Raw genomic sequence first — 18,544 nt, 5'->3', positions numbered from 1 at the left:
ATTTTCTTTCTTTCTTACTGCCCTATTAAACAGATTCTCTTACTATGCAAGCACAATTCCATTGCATCCAAACCTGTTTACAAATTCCATCCAATACACCTATATATAAACACTTGTTTGACAGCGACAGATGCAATTCCTATGGCATTCATTTTAGATAAACAGAAATTGTGACAGCAATCCCTTGGGCTCTGTTGGAGTGTTTGTAGCTTTGCTCTGACAGCCATCAGACTTTGTTAATTTCCGACACACATAATCTATTCAAACCAATTTTCCTTTAGTAAAAAAAATGTATGGCATCATCATATCCTTCCTGGTATAGCGATACCATCTTCTCCTGGCTCAGTGGGAAAAGAGCCTGGTGGAGTCTTGCGAAGTTCTCTAAGGAAAAAGACAAATGAAGGATTGGGACCATTTCTTTTGTCTGGGCTAGTTTTCCTTTGAGGTAACATATCCTTAACTATAGCAAGTTTTCTTGAAGGGCGGTATCCAACAGTTACTGTTTTATTATCATTTATCTGGTCCTTCTTCCAAGTAGCTCAAGTCATGGCAAATGGGCTTTATCACATATTTCCCTCTAAAAGTAAAGTGGGTGACCATAGTAACAGCATGGCAGTAAAATCAGGCCATCCAGAAAGATCAGGGTGGTTTCAATTTTAAGGATTGTATACTATGGATGTTGGTTATCATTAAAAAAAAAATCCAGCAACCCTAAAATTAGAAGACCAAGGGCTGTGAATTTACAACTGCCCTCATCCAACCATAGATGCTTGGAAGCACTTATGGACACACCATTATGACCATGTTCATGGAAGGGCATATGGTCCACTGCTGCCTCCCACTTCCCTCTAGTCACTTCCGTCTTCCCGTCTCCTATTTACCTGATCTCTCAAACAATTAGCCTTCTGAGAAGTTACCTTATCCAATCTTCTAGCCCTGGGACTAAGAGGCTGTATACTTTCCAGTGAGGGAGATTCAGCTAACTCTCCTCCTGTTCTGTCTCTTCTTGTTGTTCGCCTCCTGAGTCTGTCCAACTCCCGTCTTCCGAACTGTGACCAGGTCAGTACTACTCTCCTGCTCAAGTGGAGCCCCAGAATCCTTGTTCTGAGCAGGGAGAGAGAGGGGTTCCCACCACTCCTCATCAGAGTAGTACTCCCTAGCCTGATCCCTGACAATGAGTGATCACCAAAGCAGAACAGCCTCATTTGCCTGCTCATGAATGAATTGATCAGTATCCGCCAGTGTCATGACACTGATCTTCATATATCATGATTTTTACATAGGAGGACAACAAAACCACCAAGAATACAAATGTGGACACAGAAGTGAACTATAATCTGATGACTGTTTTCAGGAGTTCCTACGTAAAAATTCTGATTTATCCATGTCTCACATCCATGTCTTTACACTATGGCACAGGTAGAAAGCACCAGTTCTACACTTTTTAGAGTAATGTCAATGGGGGCAGATGTGATCTGTGATTTGATGATGGATGAGCAGGTGAAATCTGTGCAAAAAGATGCAATAACAAAAACAAAAACAAAAAAGCCAACCCATACATTTTAATGGATTTAATCTCTCTCTCTCTCTCTCTCTCTCTCTCTCTCTCTCTCTCTCTCATCTATCATCTATCTATCAATCATCTATCTATCTATCTATCTATCTATCTATCATCTATCTTTCTATCCGGTATTCCATTCGTTCTCCTGACTGGTGGGGTCATTCTTTCCTCTTCCTTCCTCCCCACAGTCACACCATTTCCCTTCCTACAGCATCTCAGATTGCACCTCCCCCACTCTCTGCTGTCAATTTAACAGCTCAGGTCCCAGTCTGAGCCTTGAAAAGCACACTGAGTTGAAAGAGGAAGTAGGAAACATAACCAGTCTTCTGAGTGTCTCTTTCAGCTCTATGTACTTTTCAAATGGGGAATAAAAAAATCCTAACCATCCTTGCCACCTAATAACAAAAGGAGCAGTGAGGTGGGCAGGGACTCAGAAGATTAGCAGCATCATAGGTACCATACTGGCAAACCTTCATTATAATATAACTAGACTCTTAGGTTTTTTAATTGTCACTGTTATTTCTAATCAGAACAGTCTGTTCCTAATAAGACAAAGTCAGCCCTTAATTACTAGTGTTGTTTTGAGTGAGTGCAACGTCTTGGCTTCAAATTAACATCAAATTTGTAATGCCATGAACATACAGAATGCAAATATAGCAACAATATTTCAAAGATGAAGACATTGTTTTCTGCCCAAACTCTTGATCTTTTTGGATCCAGCTCATGGCTTAGGTACCCTTTGGATTTATTTCACTTCAGTTCTGTGTATATAGACAGTTCAGAACACCACACACCAAGACATGACAAAGTTTCCTCCAATTTGCTAAAGCCTTGCATCTTCCTTGTGCCAGCATTTGAGTGACTGAAGGGGCTTCCAGATGGAAGTTCACGGTAGAATCAGTACTACCTCACGTATGCAAGTTTTTTTGTATACAAATCTAATAAATAAAACAATACTAATAAGGTAGAACTGGTACTGCCTCTTGTTTTTTTGCAGTGACAACACCACAACAACATCAAAATGCCAGCATAAACATTAAAAAAATCCAGGTTTGCCTTATTGCAGAAATTCAGTAAGTAAAAATAACCTGTTATAAAATCTGAGGTCAGTGTTGGGGTGGAAGCCCATTAGCACATTGTCTTTGTATAGTGATGTTTCCAGTGGGTGGTGTTTCATACTACACTTCTACTTCCACCCAAACTCCCTGCAGCCATTTTGTTTCTTGCAGCCCAAACAATACAAACGTCTATTTCCACCAATGGCAACTTGCTAAGGCACGTTCTAATTTCAGCAATCCAGTTAGGCAGAGCTGTGCTCTTAAGACCTTCACATAGTAGAAGTGAAGGATTACCTAAGACCCCAATCAAAATACATGCATGGGGCTCAAAAGGTATTTTGATACAGAGGTCTTGTGAAGACCTCTCCATCCCTCTTGTGCAAGCCTTAATCAGATAGATAGATATCACTCTTGCACAATATCTCAGTATTTTAAAAAAATGTGAAAGAAAAAAATGGGAATAATTGAAATGGATATTCCATGCTACCCATCTCCCCCACCTGAAAAAGCATGGCATGATAACTGAGAATGATAACATTCCTTATTGCACATTTCCAGGATCTTCTAAAGAAATGTGCATCTCCAGGCAGAGGAATACTTGCACACCTGCCAAGAACAAAACAAAAAAGCAGAGGGGCAGGGCCAGATTGATTGAAGTGGGAAACAAAAACCATCCAGATACATTCTATCAACCTCTGTCTCATTATTCTACTTGTGCTTGTCTTCTGTTGATCTATCATCCAAGTGCATGCCATGCAGTCAACTGTTTATTTGAAATTACATGAATCTAGGATCTGCTGTTACTAAACTTCAAAATTTCCCTTTGGAGATGCTAATCAGATACAAGATTTTGCTGCACTTCCAAATGAACCTTTGTTGTGTGTGAAGAACACCTTGCTTCTTTACCCCACTTTCCCTTCTCCATCCTCTCAACGCCATTCTTAAGGTGCCCCTGAAAGTGTTTATTACCGATTGAGTGCTGCAAGCTGTGTGAATGATTCACTGGAAGCCATCAGAGCGTAACAAGAGCTTTTATGATTTGGTTGCCAACAGTGCCAATAAAGCATAATGAGTTTAGCAAGATAACTGACTTCCTAGGCGGCCAAAAATTAGAACTGACAGACAGGTCCAAATCAGAGGTCGGAGCCCAGAGATGGTGGTCGTATTTATATTTATTTTATTGTTATTTTGACTTTAAAATTCGATAGATAGCCTTAAGTGGAGCAGTATATAAGCAAGAGAGGCAACAGTCTATCCCACACACATCACCGTAAGCTAAGCTGAATGGCAGAATCTCCTACATCAGGATTGCTTAACAACTCCCCAATGCCTCTTCTCTTTGTTTACAATCTGTGGCTTCTTGACGTCCATATGATCAAGGACAAAACTTCCAGAGCGGAATGAGAAAAGAGTCCTCCTGCAGGTTTAAAGATCCAAAGCTGCAGGAAGAGAAGTTTCAAAAGTCTTCAGGAAGGGATGGTGAGCATTAATGGGCCAGCAGAGATCCGGCTGAAGCTAGACAGGGTGACCCCCCCAAGAAGGGAAAAGCAGCCTTGGGTGTTTCAAAACTCCCTACCTGTGGCTGCAACAGTAGCAGGGATAGCTTAACTCTCCATTTAAGATGCTCTCTCATCCCCCCAGAAATAACATTTACTCTGTTTTCTCTTGCTGCACCAGACCCTCAAATGCACTCCTTAATAATTCATAGGCTATTGGATTTTGAGACATTATTTCTCGTAATCCACACACATATATTACAAGCAGGAGCGATATTGTGAAATAGGGTGTAGTTAAAATCCACTTAAAAGAGGCACATGAAGCATGAAGACTAAGCTTAATGGAATATACACCTGCAAGTAAATTCAGGTATCTAAATCTATGTAACTATGCTGCGCTCATTCATTTTAGAGGGCCCGGTGTTGCTTCATCAACCACACAAAGTATAAGCGGATGGGTAAATGAATAAAGGTCTGTCTTTCTCATCCTCTAAACCATCATTCAGCAGAGCACTCCAGCCTTGCAGAGGACCATTGCGACAAAATCCCACTTTAAAAATACCATTCGTATCTGAAGATTAGCAGGCCGGGTTAGCTAGAGGGGTGTCAAGAGTTATGCTGTGGCTAAAGGGGCATCTCTTCTGTTTAAGTAGTCTATATATTTTTCCTAACTAAAGAAGAACATACCCTCCAACGATTCTAGATTCAGGTAGGTAGCTATGTTGGTCTGACGCATATAAGGATCTGGTGACCTCTGTTTCAATGTATCTGAAGAAGTGTGCATGCACACGAAAGTTTATACCCAGAACAAATTTAGTTGGTCTCTAAGATGCTACTGGACAATTTTTTTAATACCCTCCAACATTTGTCCAGTGATGATAGGAACATGCTATTCTATTCCCTTCAGCATTTCTCAGGCAAAAATAGGGACATCCAGGGCTTTTTTTCAGTGGGAAATCACCAGAACTCAGTTCTGGCACCTCTCAGGTAGGTGCCATTGCCATTCGAAGAGAAAGAGGGAAGCATTCATGGTGAGTTCATGGTATCTCTTTTTCTAGAAAAATAGCAGTGAGGAAATCCTATTCCATGCCTTCCAACATTTCTTTGATGAAAATAGGGATGTCCTACAAGCTGGATGAGCATTGTGATACATATACCGTATTTTTTGCTCTATAAGACTCACATTTCCCTCCTAAAAAGTAAGGGGAAATGTGTGTGCGTCTTATGGAGCGAATGCAGGCTGCGCAGCTATCCCAGAAGCCAGAACAGCAAGAGGGATCGCTACTTTCGCTGCGCAGCGATCCCTCTTGTTCTGGCTTCTGAGATTCAGAAATTTTTTTTGTTTGTTTTCCTCCTCCAAAAACTAGGTGCGTCTTATGGTCTGGTGCATCTTATAGAGCGAAAAATACGGTAGATGTCTCTTGCTTTCTTGGAATGATTATCAAGCCCTGTCTTGGCCTTTTGTTAGCATTTTGTTCTGACATAAGAACCAGTTCTTATCACAGGGGGAATCATTATTTTTAAAGGAATAAAATAGGGCCAATTGTGGGCATTGCAGAAGCATTAGATCATGCAGTTCTTACTTTAAACAGGTCAGCAGTCCTTCTTGAAGCAACATAGTTACTCAACTGAACTGAATGACGAGTTCTCAGGACACAGTTAATAAAAAACCAAACACACAGACCCTGGAGACAGTCGTTCATTTCCATTTATAGACGTGATCTGCAGCTCTCCTACCTTAACAAGATCCTCCCTGGAGGCAAAATTTGAAAGCAAATTATTTTTTCCCATTTTTAGCACTAGTGACTGATACAAAGAGCCGATTTTCTGCTATCTCATGAGCATTAGGAGGAAGAATTGAATCAATGCAGCCCCTACAGAAAAATAGAATGATAAACATTAGTCAGCCTTAATAATTAAACACCATCTAAATAATTTAAGAAGGATGGAAAGCGCTGTTTCTCCACAGTTATTACAAGACGCCATCCACACAGAATCCTCTCAGTAGCATTTCTCTGGGGCTTTACATGAAACCAAATTTAAGAGGATATTTGTAAAAAGAAATACCCACCTAAGTTTTGTCATAGCTTGGTGTTAGTGGTCCAAAGTGTAGTTTTCTAGGATCTTCTGCAAATTCATAGGTATTTTTGGTACACTCCTGAAAAAGTCCCCCCCCCCCAAAAAAAAAATATAGTTATGTACAATGCTATTTTTCTATTCATTTCTTACAAACCCTACAAAGCAAAACATATTTCTGAAATAAAAACATTTGTACCATCATAAGCTAGTTGAGTGGGGAAGATTAGGCAGTTTTTGTATTTGTTTTTATTACCATTGAATCCACATTTCTTAGGACTCTCATGATCAAATTAATCTGCAAACAGACACAATTTCATTTATGCTTACCTACAAATCACTACCTTTGTTTTAAAATTTTAAAATAAAATTGTTTGAAATTCTAGTCAGCCAAAAGACCATGTACTGAATGAGAAACTCTTATCGGATCCTTCACAAGCAACGAACATCGTTGAATAGACTGAAAGAATCATGCAGATTTAAATCACAGAAAGCTGTGGGTGACAATTTTCAGTTATTTTTAATGCCATAGACTAGGAGTTGTAATTTACTAAGATGAATGCTCATTAAAATGCAAAAAAGCTTAAACAGCTGCAGGTAGCATATGGGCAATACCCACGGCAGTGGAAATTTAAGAGAAAATTAGTTAAACAGCAGTGATTTCCCACCACTTGCAGAAGCCTTTGAAAGGGTGTGACCAAGGGTAGTGGCAATGGCCTGGGGAAAATATGATACAGAGAACCAAGGGTGGTAGTGTGTTTTTTAGATCAAATGGCAGGTTCAACAGATGACTCCTGATCAGATATAAACTGCTGTTGGGCTTCAGCGAGAACCAGCAGCAGTAGCATTGAGATAACTGAAAGGGGAAGAACAGAAACTTCGTTGTACTGTGATTTAAAGAAAATGGCATTTGCCTTGAACTGCCGAGTCACAAACATTGTTAGCACGTACTACAAGCAGCACGTTCCATAGAGTCACTGAATTGCTGTGTTGTTAAAAAATACATTTCTAATTATAGATGCTGTATTTAGCAGTTCTGATTTCTGAAGCAGCTACTGAAGTTCCACTAGTGCAGATAATTATCATGAACCCACTTCGTGTCAGATTCATTCAGATTTATATTCTGTTGCAGGGGTTGGTGGATTGTTAGGGTAGATTTACACTGAGAAGTCGCATTATCAGGATGTGAATTGAAATGTTCCTTTAGATGTGCGTTCCCATTGAGCTTATCAGGCAGAGTCCATGTTAGCATGCCGAAACGCAATTTCCCGCATTTCTTTAAGGGAAAGATATACACAAGGGGCAGCTTCTTAAGCAGCTTTGCTACGGAGCATTTGAGCAAGGAGGAAAATGTCTGCCCTTACTACAAGCATTGTGTGGTGGTCAATGGAACACCACAGTGTGCAAGCAAGCAGTTCACTAGCTACGATCACTGGCATCATCCATACAGTTGCAGGTTGATTGCTCTCCATCATCTCCATCAGTTTGCAGGACCAGCTGGTGGCTCACACTAGAGCAGGAGTGGGGCACCTTAGGTTCTAAAGATGTGGTTGGACCACATCTCCCATCAGACCCAAAAGGAGCCACAATCCAACAATATTGGATGGGCCACAGGCTCTCCATCCCTACTGGCTTCCAAGTACAGTGGTACCTCGGGTTGCGTGTTGAGTCCCACAAAGCCACCCTCACCAAATAATTCACACTTCACACGACAATTTTGTTTAAGGTTTTTGGCATGATTTTGGCCACAACTTTATTAAAATACAAATACGTGAGTGGTTGCTTAGGCATTGGTTTTAACTATCTGTCCTTGCCCAGGGACAGAGCTGGCCTTCCGGATTCCAGCGGAAGCCAGCGTGGGAAACAAGTATTGGGTGAGAAAGTGAAGCTGGGTAACAGTCCCACACCTCTCACCCTCATGCTCCTGTGGGGCTTGCACGGCCCAAGTCCGACTCCGGGGACAAGGACGAAAGAATGGCAAGCCCCTGGATTCCTTTAACGGAATTCCCTTTCCACACCACCATTGGAGGGGTAGGCACTTACCCCTCCACCAACCGATTTTAACCAATGCCTAACCGCCAACCTTACAAGTTGTGACTTATTTGCTACGCAGTAGGCGAAACCCAAATGGCACCAGCCAATTAGCCAAATGGTAAATTCCTACCAGGCCCCCGCACCAAGGCGGACGACCCCATGACAGGCATAGCAAGGTCAAATAACCAGAAACCCCTCCTTTAAAGGGAGGGTGGGCGGGTGATCCGATGCAGAGGCCAAGAGGACGCCCCGACAATAGCGACCTGTATATATAGCCTCTGCTCCTCCTCCAGGATTGGCAACATGCAAAACTCCCCAGTAACCCATTTAACCCTTTAAGGGTTCTGCCCCTTTCCAAAACCGCCCAGTAACAGCAGGGTGGCTTGTATTTCCCCAACCGCAACACGTGCTCTCATTTTAAGGAGAACACGCTTTGCGTGTTGAGTCCCACAAAGCCACCCTCACCAAATAATTCACACTTCACACGACAATTTTGTTTAAGGTTTTTGGCATGATTTTGGCCACAACTTTATTAAAATACAAATACGTGAGTGGTTGCTTAGGCATTGGTTATGACTATCTGTCCTTGCCCAGGGACAGAGCTGGCCTTCCGGATTCCAGCGGAAGCCAGCGTGGGAAACAAGTATTGGGTGAGAAAGTGAAGCTGGGTAACAGTCCCACACCTCTCACCCTCATGCTCCTGTGGGGCTTGCACGGCCCAAGTCCGACTCCGGGGACAAGGACGAAAGAATGGCAAGCCCCTGGATTCCTTTAACGGAATTCCCTTTCCACACCACCATTGGAGGGGTAGGCACTTACCCCTCCACCAACCGATTTTAACCAATGCCTAACCGCCAATGGAGCCTTACGCTCACCGCCAGACCACTCACGAACCCAGCCAAGACCTTAGCTTAGCCAACACAGCACCCAGCCACGCCTTATTCCCTAAGGCCGAAAGGTGCACCCCATCATCCCTAAAAAGGGATTCATCCCTGGCCAGAATCTCAGGATGTGAGATCACGTCACCTCCCAACTCAAAAACCTTTTTTGAGACCGCCGAATTGATCCGCTTCCTAGCCCTTTCGGTGGCAGTTGGGCAACGACTGCCCCTCCAACTGCGCCTTTGCAAAAACTTCGACCAGAATATTTTTGTTGCCGGCACCATTGCTCGCAACACTTCAAGGTCACCCAGGATAGCTGCACGTAACGAGGCACAGTCCATAGAAACCAGGTCGTTCTCGCCCAACTGCACCACGATGGCTGTGGGCGGCCCTTCCTCAGCCAACTGCCTACGAATCAGTGGCAGAAATTCTGTCCATGACATTCCCCTTCTGGCCAGCCAAGATACGTGCACGTGAGGAGGAAGGCCGAGACCTGGTCCCAATCTGAGCTGCCTGGCTCCAACGCCGGCCCAGTGTACGATACTGTGCCCCACCATCCATATGCGTACGGCTGCTAAACCTGGTATAACAAACAAACATAAACATCATGTTAGCGAACATAGCCTCGAAACGCGTCCGACTTCCAGCGACCCAAATTCTTTATTCTGCCGGCAGACAAGCCCCAATGCGTTGCCGTCGTGGCAGCCCCAATCCTGAAAGAGTGCGGGGCAAAACCACTAGCGGAATCACCACTAGCCACGATGGCCTTCCGCATCACCCTTGCAAACTGTCGCCTAGACAGAGGCGACCCATCTTCATGCTTCAACAGTGGACCTTCCCCTGGGGCCCGGATGGCCAAGTACCTCCTGACATCTTTGACCGGACACGGTCCCGCCTCCCCAGTGGCGGGAAGACGAATGAGGGCTCCCCTTCCATTCTGATCTGTTTTTGAATTCCTAATGAGTAGTCCCAGCTCATTCGGGGATAACTGTGCATCCCGAAGCAATAATCCCCTAGAACGGCCATATTTGTGCTCCTCCCATACGAGCTCACCAACCCTTAGTGCTCCGAAGAAGGCAATAGAAAAGGCCGCGGAAAAAAGGCGAGCCTCATACCTGGACCAGCAAACCTTCCGCAACTCTTTGCGCATCTTGCACAGCAATTCATATGAGATAGGGTGCCTAGTAGCTGGGTGGGAAGGACAAAGCCTACCCCATCCCTCTAGGGCCTTACGCACGGCAAACTTCGCGCAAGGATCTTTATCAAAACAAGCTTTGCAGAAAAAGGCAATGGCAGCTGCCTGAATTCTTAGTGTCTTAGCTGCCCGTCCCAACTGAAACAGGTGCGCCAAGTATCTTAGCACCTGAGAAGTAGAGGGGGAAGCCCACCTTTGCTCCCCATCTGACTGACATGTAAAGGACAAAAAATCAGTCCAAGCTTTAGTGTACGACCTGAGAGTAGAAGGAGAAATAGAAGCCATTACTCCCTGAAAAACTAGCTCCTGCCAAGGCTCCAGAGATGATCCGGGAAATATTCCGGACGTTTCCGAGCCTCTGGAACCAGAAGTCTGAACCGCTCCATCTGAAAACGGGACAGAGCATCGGCAATTTCGTTAGACACCCCAGGAACGAAACGAGCGGAAAACACTATGTTATAACGTAAACAATGTAAAACAAAGGCCCGCAAAAGGGCCGACACCCTAGGAGAGCGGGACGACAGCTTGGCCAGCACGTTCACCACCGCCTGGTTATCAGTCCAGAAGCAGACACGTCGGTCCCTGAACTCTTCGACCCACAAATGCACTGCCAATGCAATGGGAAAGAACTCAAGAAAAGTTAGGTCCCGCGTAATGGCTGCTCCCTGCCAATCAGGAGGCCAGCGCTTAGCACACCACCTGCCCATCCAATATAGGCCAAAACCTTGGGACCCTGCAGCATCCGAATGCACCTGAAAATCGTTATGCAAGTTCAAAGTGTCTTGCCATAACGATACCCCATTGAATTCCTCCAAGAATTCAAGCCAAATACTGAGATCGGCCCTCACCTCCCTAGATAGACGAACACGATGATGCGGGGCTTTCAAGCCCACCGTGAGGCGAGCCAGACGGGAGCAAAAGGGGCGACCTGGGGCCACCACTCTACAGGCAAAATTCAGGTGACCTAACAGCGATTGGAGTTGGAGTAGGGACACCTTCTTTAAGGGAAGCAATTCCTCTATGACCTTCTTCAACGCCACCAGCTTAACCTTTGGCAAGCTGGAGGTTTGGGACACCGTATCCAAAAGAATACCCAAATACGTGAGCTGAGTCGAGGGACCCTCAGTCTTTTCTGCCGCTAATGGGACCCCCAGCTCGTCAGTAAGGTCAGCTAATGCACGCAACAACACCGAGCAATTGTCAGAATTACAATCAGAAGTCAATAAAAAATCATCCAAATAATGAGTAACCCCATCCAGCCCGGTTTTCATCTTGAGGGCCCATTCCAAAAAGGTGCTGAAAGACTCGAAAGCAGCACACGCTATCGAACAGCCCATGGGCATGGCCTTGTCAAAATAATATTTCCCCTCAAACTGGAAACCGAGCAGCCAAAAGTCCTCCGGATGAATCGGTAGCAAACGAAATGCTGATTCTATATCGCATTTTGCCAATAAGGCAGCCCGACCAAATTTCCGAATCATCTTGATGGCATGATCAAGGGAGGCATACTTAACTGAGCAAAGCTCCGGAGGAATCACATCGTTAACTGAAGTACCCCTGGGATGTGATAAATTATGAATCAGGCGGAATTCCCCAGGGGCTTTCTTTGGCACGATGCCCAGTGGGGAAACATGCAAATTAGGAAATGGAGGGGCACCAAAGGGGCCAGCCATCCGTTGCATAGCAACCTCCTTTGTAATCTTTTTCCGGGCAATTTCGGGCAATTCACGAACCGATTTCTGATTAGACGAATTCCGAGCCACGGGAGGCATGGCTACTGGAATCCGAAAACCAACAGAAAAACCATCGCTCAAGTAACGTGCCGCCTCCCTATCTGGGTAATACCGGAGCCACTTTTGAAGGGCTGGCAAACGTACGGGAGTCCGGGCCAAGGAAGTCAACACCTTACTTCGTTGTTCCGGAGGTTGAGGGTGTGGGGGGGACTGACTTGGGGGGTTGCTGAGAGCCCCCCCTTCCTCCACGAAAGGGCCGCCGCCCACCAAAACAAGAAGAAGCCGGATGCAATCCATTGCATTTCTCACAAGTGTGCGCAAATCTACAAGTTGAACGCTGACATGAGGCCCTGTTAAAATCCCAACATGGCAATCGACGGCCAGGTCTAAAAGCAGAGGTACCCAATTTCTGCTGCTCTGGTACCTTTTTGTCGATAAGCGGAGCGACGTAAGTAGTCCACACATCGAGATCTTTGCGATCCCAGCGTGCAGAAGGGATCTTGGCTGCGCGGCGCCTAAAATTCTCATCGTATTTGATCGCGGCTTTATCTCCAGCCTTGGTAAAGGCAGAGCGCACGATAGATAGATAAACCAACAAATGAAGGGACCTACGCGGGTAAGCTGCCATAACTATGCCAGCGAAGACCTGAAAACAGTCAAGCCAATGTTCGAAAGTCCTGCCCACCGCAGAGACCCCTGAGCGTTTTTTGGTTGAAGCACTTCCTTTTTCTTGCTCTTCAGAAGGCGGGGCTAATTTGAAAATGTCTACATAACGTCCGTTTAAAATCCTGGACCGCAATTTCGATGACAAGTGTGAGCCTGGAATGATGTCCCTGGCCGAGTTGGTTGAGACTTTAACGTCGGGAACTAACACGCCATCCCTGCATTCCTGAACAGCTCCATATTTTGCCCGATGAGCGTTGGACCTGCGTTCCCAAGCCCACCTAGGGAGCCCCGAAACCGATTCGCCAAAACCCCAATAAAGTTCCATATGAGTACCTTCATCATCGGAGCTAGAGGAAGACGTACCCGAAAGAGAGGAAGAGGAGTCATCCTTCCTGCGCTTTGCACGTTTTCGGGACGCCCTCTTGTGGCGACGCTTTCCTCCCAAGGACTTCTTGGCAGGGACCGGGAGACTGTCTTCGACAGAGGACTCCGAATCGGGGTGCTGCTGGGACGGAACTGAAACAGACTGCATAGAGACAACATGTGAGATACCAGAACCGGATGCCACAACCGGTGAAGACCGAGCAGGCGTGCGCCGGCGAGTGGACACAGCCAATGGGGCACTTTTACCAGAGGCCCGCCTGGAGAGGCGGCGTGACCTCCGAGGCTGGTTCCGTATTACAGGTAAGTCAAGAGACTGGGATAACTGTGGGTTCCTAATTAAACCCTGTGATGACGATCCCTCTCCCTCATCCTCGCTAGATGACGATGAAGCCGGAGGCGCCACCACTGCTGAAGAGGGCGGCCCTCCAGACGTGGACGGTTGAGAGGAACGATGTTGCAGGAAAAGGTCCAAGTCAGCTGCGAAGCGAGATAGAGCCGCAGGGTCACCAGCCATGCCTGCCACCAACGATTGCACTCGCCCCACTGGTTGCTTGGAAGAGGGTGAGCGAAGCGCCTGGGATGGACCTCTAATAGGCCGCTTTGAAGCGATGGCAGAGCTGGAGCGAGCAGCAGCTTTCTTTGGAGCCATACCTGCTAGCAGGAAATAAAATCAAAACCAGTTAAATTTCCAATCACAACAGCTGAATAAAGCTAGCAACCTCCAACCAAATAAGCACTGTTGGGCCTTCCACCAGCTGCTGCTAGGTAGCACTCTTCAAGTGCAGTCTAGGCCGAAGCTCGGAATAAAGACTGACTCTTGGCCAAGGCGATAGCCAGGTGTAACTAACTATCTAAGTATCTATCTATCTATCTATCTATCTATCAAACAAACACAGCGCTCCTGAGCACTGGAGCCAACCTAGGAGGCCTCAGAACCGGCCCAGAGGCAAAGAAGAAATAATACCAAAAAACAGTAATCAGTTATACTTGACCGGTCCAAATGAAATAAATTAACGACAGTGCAATACCCCAGCGGCCAGCAGGGGGTGAGGGGTAGGGGGGTGCGGCCTAGCTCCTCAACAAAGGCAACTGAGGCGCAGTACCATTCAGAGCCACCAGGGGGAGCCTCCGTCGGCAAGACACTACCTAAAATGGCGGAGCTATCAGGAATGACACAGCAAAATCGTTACCAGGCCTCGAGCGCGCCCAGGCCGCAGCGCCGACAAAAAACCGGGCCTGTATGGGCCCCCGCGCGTTAGCGCGAGGCAGGTGGGCCTTTTAGAGCTCAGGAATGTGGCCTGCTGAACCCCGGCGGTACGCGCCCCTCGCCGCCGCAGCGCAGCCGCGCGGACCCAGCCCCGGAGGACGGGAGGCCGCCGAACGTGGCAACGACCCCCAGAAAAATTAGGGCCTGAATCCAACCGCCCGCTGCAGATTCCAGGTAGGCCCGACCACGTGGAGTTGTGAGGAGGGGCGGGGGGGTGGGGGGGTTCCCCGGAGGCGCTCCGCGCTACGGAGCTATGGAGGGGGGAGGGGGGGCGGGCCGCGGCCCGGCAAAAGCGCGGGCGCTTCCCCGTCGCCGGGAGGAAAGCCTCCCCCGGGCTGGGGGGGGAGATGGGGGAACCCCACTCCCAGTAAAGCCGCTGCTAGTTGAAATTAAATTAACCCGAAAAGGACAGCAAATTAACGGAGGAGGAGGGAGGGAATGAGGGAGGGAAATAAAACAAAAGAGGAATGAACGGAGGCAATAAGGGCTCAAAGAAAATCAGCGGCAGTTAAGCAGCGAAAATTCCTTTACGCTCAATATACAACCGGCTCCAGACGATCTGCTCCGTGATCCGATGCAGAGGCCAAGAGGACGCCCCGACAATAGCGACCTGTATATATAGCCTCTGCTCCTCCTCCAGGATTGGCAACATGCAAAACTCCCCAGTAACCCATTTAACCCTTTAAGGGTTCTGCCCCTTTCCAAAACCGCCCAGTAACAGCAGGGTGGCTTGTATTTCCCCAACCGCAACACGTGCTCTCATTTTAAGGAGAACACGCTTTACAGGCGCTTCAGGTTACAGACGCTTCAGGTAACAGACTCTGCTAACCCAGAAATAGTACCTCGGGTTAAGAACTTTGCTTCAGGATGAGAACAGAAATCGTGCGGCAGCAGAGCAGTGGTGGCGGGAGGCCCCATTAGCTAAAGTGGTGCTTCAGGTTAAGAACAGTTTCAGGTTAACAACGGACCTTCAGAATGAATTAAGTTCTTAACCCGAGGTACCACTGTATATGCAAGGTTGTGGGGCAGAAAATGAGAAGAATCTGCAGAAACGAAGAATCTGCTTCTAATCTTCCTGGCTTCTTTGAGTACCTTCACACCACTGTGAAGATCTATGATCCACCTTGAGATCTTTTGATGATTATGTGTATATATGTGTATGTGTGTATATATATATATACATACTATATATATATATATATATATATATATATATATATATACACACATATATATACATATATATATATGTATATATATATACACACATATATATACATATATATATATGTATATAAAGGTAAAGGTACCCCTGCCCGTTCGGGCCAGTCTTGCCAGACTCTAGGGTTGTGCGCTCATCTCACTCTATAGGCGCTGTCCGCAGACACTTCCGGATTCGAACCGCAGACACTTCCGGATTCGAACCGCCGAACATGCGATCGGCAAGTCCTAGGCGCTGAGGTTTTACCCACAGCACCACCCGCGTCCCATATAATATATATAATCATCATCAGAAGATACGTGTCATAGATAGCTTTGCTTTCTTAGTTATCTCTAGCTACCAATTAGGGAAACTGAAAACGACAAATCAATAATTACCAGAATAAGCAATTACAATTACTAATTACTAATAATGTTTTCATTATTTTTACAAACAGATTGTGCCTACATTGGCCAGTGCCAATTCCACTATCTATGTCAGCCTATTTTGCCTTTGACACAAAATTAAACAGGCTATAATAATTTTTTAAAAGGCGGCGGGGGGGAGGGGGAGACTGTCGTTTGTAACTACATGACCGATCGTCACAAATACTTACTTCTGTATACATACTACAAAGTAACCCAATAAGAATTAGAAAAGTAATTGTATAGGTAAAAAAAATATATTCACCATCACTGCCCATTTCCCCACATATAATCTTGCAACACACAATATAGGCAAAAGGGTGACAGTAAAAGATAAGAGTATGTTTCATAAATCTATTACTGCTCCAAAATGTTTAATTTGGAATATGCTAGCAAAAGCATGTAGCTGCACTGTAGGCGCGCAAGATACTGGTCATATTATTATGATTTCAGTTGATAGCATCCCAAATGAGTAGATTTAAGCTATCTTTTAAAGATTTGCAGGTTCTTTTTCAATTACCTCTATATTTTCGGGCACCGTTAAAAGAACAGTGGCAGTCACAGATCCTGAAGAAGCTCCTGCAAAGGCCTTCACAACCTCCAGTAATTTCTTGCCATGTTTGGAAAGAGCAAATGCTGCCCCCAAGTGTTATATCTCTAGAAACCCACAAGCTGCAAAGAACAAGCTGAGGTGATTCATTTTTGCTCTGGAAAGAAAGTTTAGAAAGGAATTGTGAAAGATTTTTCAACACCCCCCCCCCCCAAAAAAAAAAAGAATTTTCCACTCTGATGTGTGACATAAGGCTTATACTCATCAGGACATTTTTCATCTTTAAAAGATACAATTAAGTTCAGCTTCCAAAAATAATTGGAAACTTGCATTAATACCTTTGAGGCTCTTGTCAGAGGTGCTTTGAAATACAATTTAACAAAGTGTTACTTTTTTTCTACTTCTCTAACTGTAACTTTATTTTCTATCTTTAAAATTCACTCTGACAATTTACTTTCATATTCTACTGTAAGACTAAACCAGTTCTTACTCATACCTCCAACCACTTAGCTGCTTATTCAAGCAGGTGTCTTCAACCAAAAAAATTTGTAAATACTTGCAGTCATTACCCAAAATATTTCGGAACGATTGGTGCTGGCTAAAATGCTTACAATCCCTAGCTACTCCAGTAATTCAGCTGGTCATTCAATTCCTTTTAAGCATTTATATTGAACAACTAAAGTTGCAATCGCATATACAATTTTCTGGGAGTAAGCCCCACTGAATGCAATGGGACTTAACTACCAAGTAAAGATACATATTAGGGGGCTGAATGTCACATCTATAGAGAGATGTAGCTTTTCACCCATGGCCCCATTTTCATGATGTTTCTTTGAATTAAAAAATGCTACAATCAGCATCTTGTACAAAATTATAATGAACGTTTTCTTATTTAGATTAACTGGAAGACACAAAAGTTCTCGTCTCTGTCAGTATGACAACAAAATGATAATATGGTAACATAAGGGTTTCTAACAACTTCCATCTAGAAAGACAGGAATCTTCATCTAATAAAGAAATCAAACATGCTGAGTTGGTTGGAAGAATCAATTAAAACTGATCCCACTTGCTACTAAATATTGCATAACTGGCAGTGCAGTGAGACACTAAGCATGTTTACTCAGAAGCAAGTCCTAGTGAGCTTAGTGAGACTTATCTGAAGACAATGAGGTTCACTTCTATCTTTATGTATTGATCTTTGCAAGGCAGCTTAGGGTTTCTGCATTTTAGATACCACCTACATCAGCCTTCCCCAATATGGTGCCCTCCATATGCAGTGGACGAGATGGTTGGACAGTGTTCTCGAAGCTACAAATATGAGCCTGACCAAACTGCGGGAGGCAGTAGAAGACAGGAGTGCCTGGCGTGCTCTGGTCCATGGGGTCATGAAGAGTCGGACACGATTAAACGACTAAACAACAACAACATATGCAGTGGCCATTAGCTCTGGGGTTGATGAGAATTTTATCTTTATGGTTCCAGATTGAGAAGGCTGATCTAGATTTGAGGCTTGATTCACATTTTCATTGCAGCATGGAACATCTAATCTTTTCAGCTGTGTCAATAGTGAAATGCCCTTGTGTGCAGGTACTGGCTGTTCATTCATAAGAATGAAAAGCAGCCAACATATAGTCAACATTAGTTGGATCACAGCAAATAAAATGAAGTCACAGGCTGGAAGTAGACTTTGGGCAGCCACCAGAAGTACCTCTCTCTTCCTACTGATAGTGATTACCAATACAAACCGCATGATGTTACACTGTCATATTTCAATTCCCACCCAGCAAGATGGGACCGTAAATTATGTGGAGTGGCAGTGGGAAAACTCATTTGTGCGATGACAAAGCATCATGCATTTCACATCAGAAAATATTAGGATAAGAGGAGGAGTCACAGAATGGCCTACATTAAGGCACAAGATCTGCTACCTTAGCTTAGAACAAAAATTGAATGGCTGGCCAGAAAGAGCTAGAAATGGAGTATTTTGTGGGGGCAGGGTCAGATAAACTCAAAATAA

General features: G+C 45.1%; 1 protein-coding gene across 1 annotated transcript; it reads right to left on the bottom strand.

Moving 5' to 3' along the window:
• Positions 1-257: 257 nt before the first annotated feature.
• PNPLA4 (patatin like domain 4, phospholipase and triacylglycerol lipase) lies at positions 258-18,277 on the bottom strand (the record flags this gene model as incomplete). Its single annotated transcript, XM_081003916.1, is given in 10 exon segments — positions 258-287; positions 290-381; positions 4,803-4,883; positions 5,792-5,903; positions 5,905-5,989; positions 6,187-6,195; positions 6,197-6,273; positions 16,498-16,626; positions 16,630-16,684; positions 18,273-18,277. Coding segments are annotated over 10 exon segments (675 nt in total).
• Positions 18,278-18,544: the final 267 nt, after the last annotated feature.

This window comes from Podarcis pityusensis, assembly GCF_964106645.2.
Source record: "Podarcis pityusensis genome assembly, chromosome: 4".
NCBI lineage: Eukaryota > Metazoa > Chordata > Lepidosauria > Squamata > Lacertidae > Podarcis > Podarcis pityusensis.
Note: the sequence above shows the minus strand (reverse complement) of the source record. Positions and strands in the feature narration are given on the sequence as shown.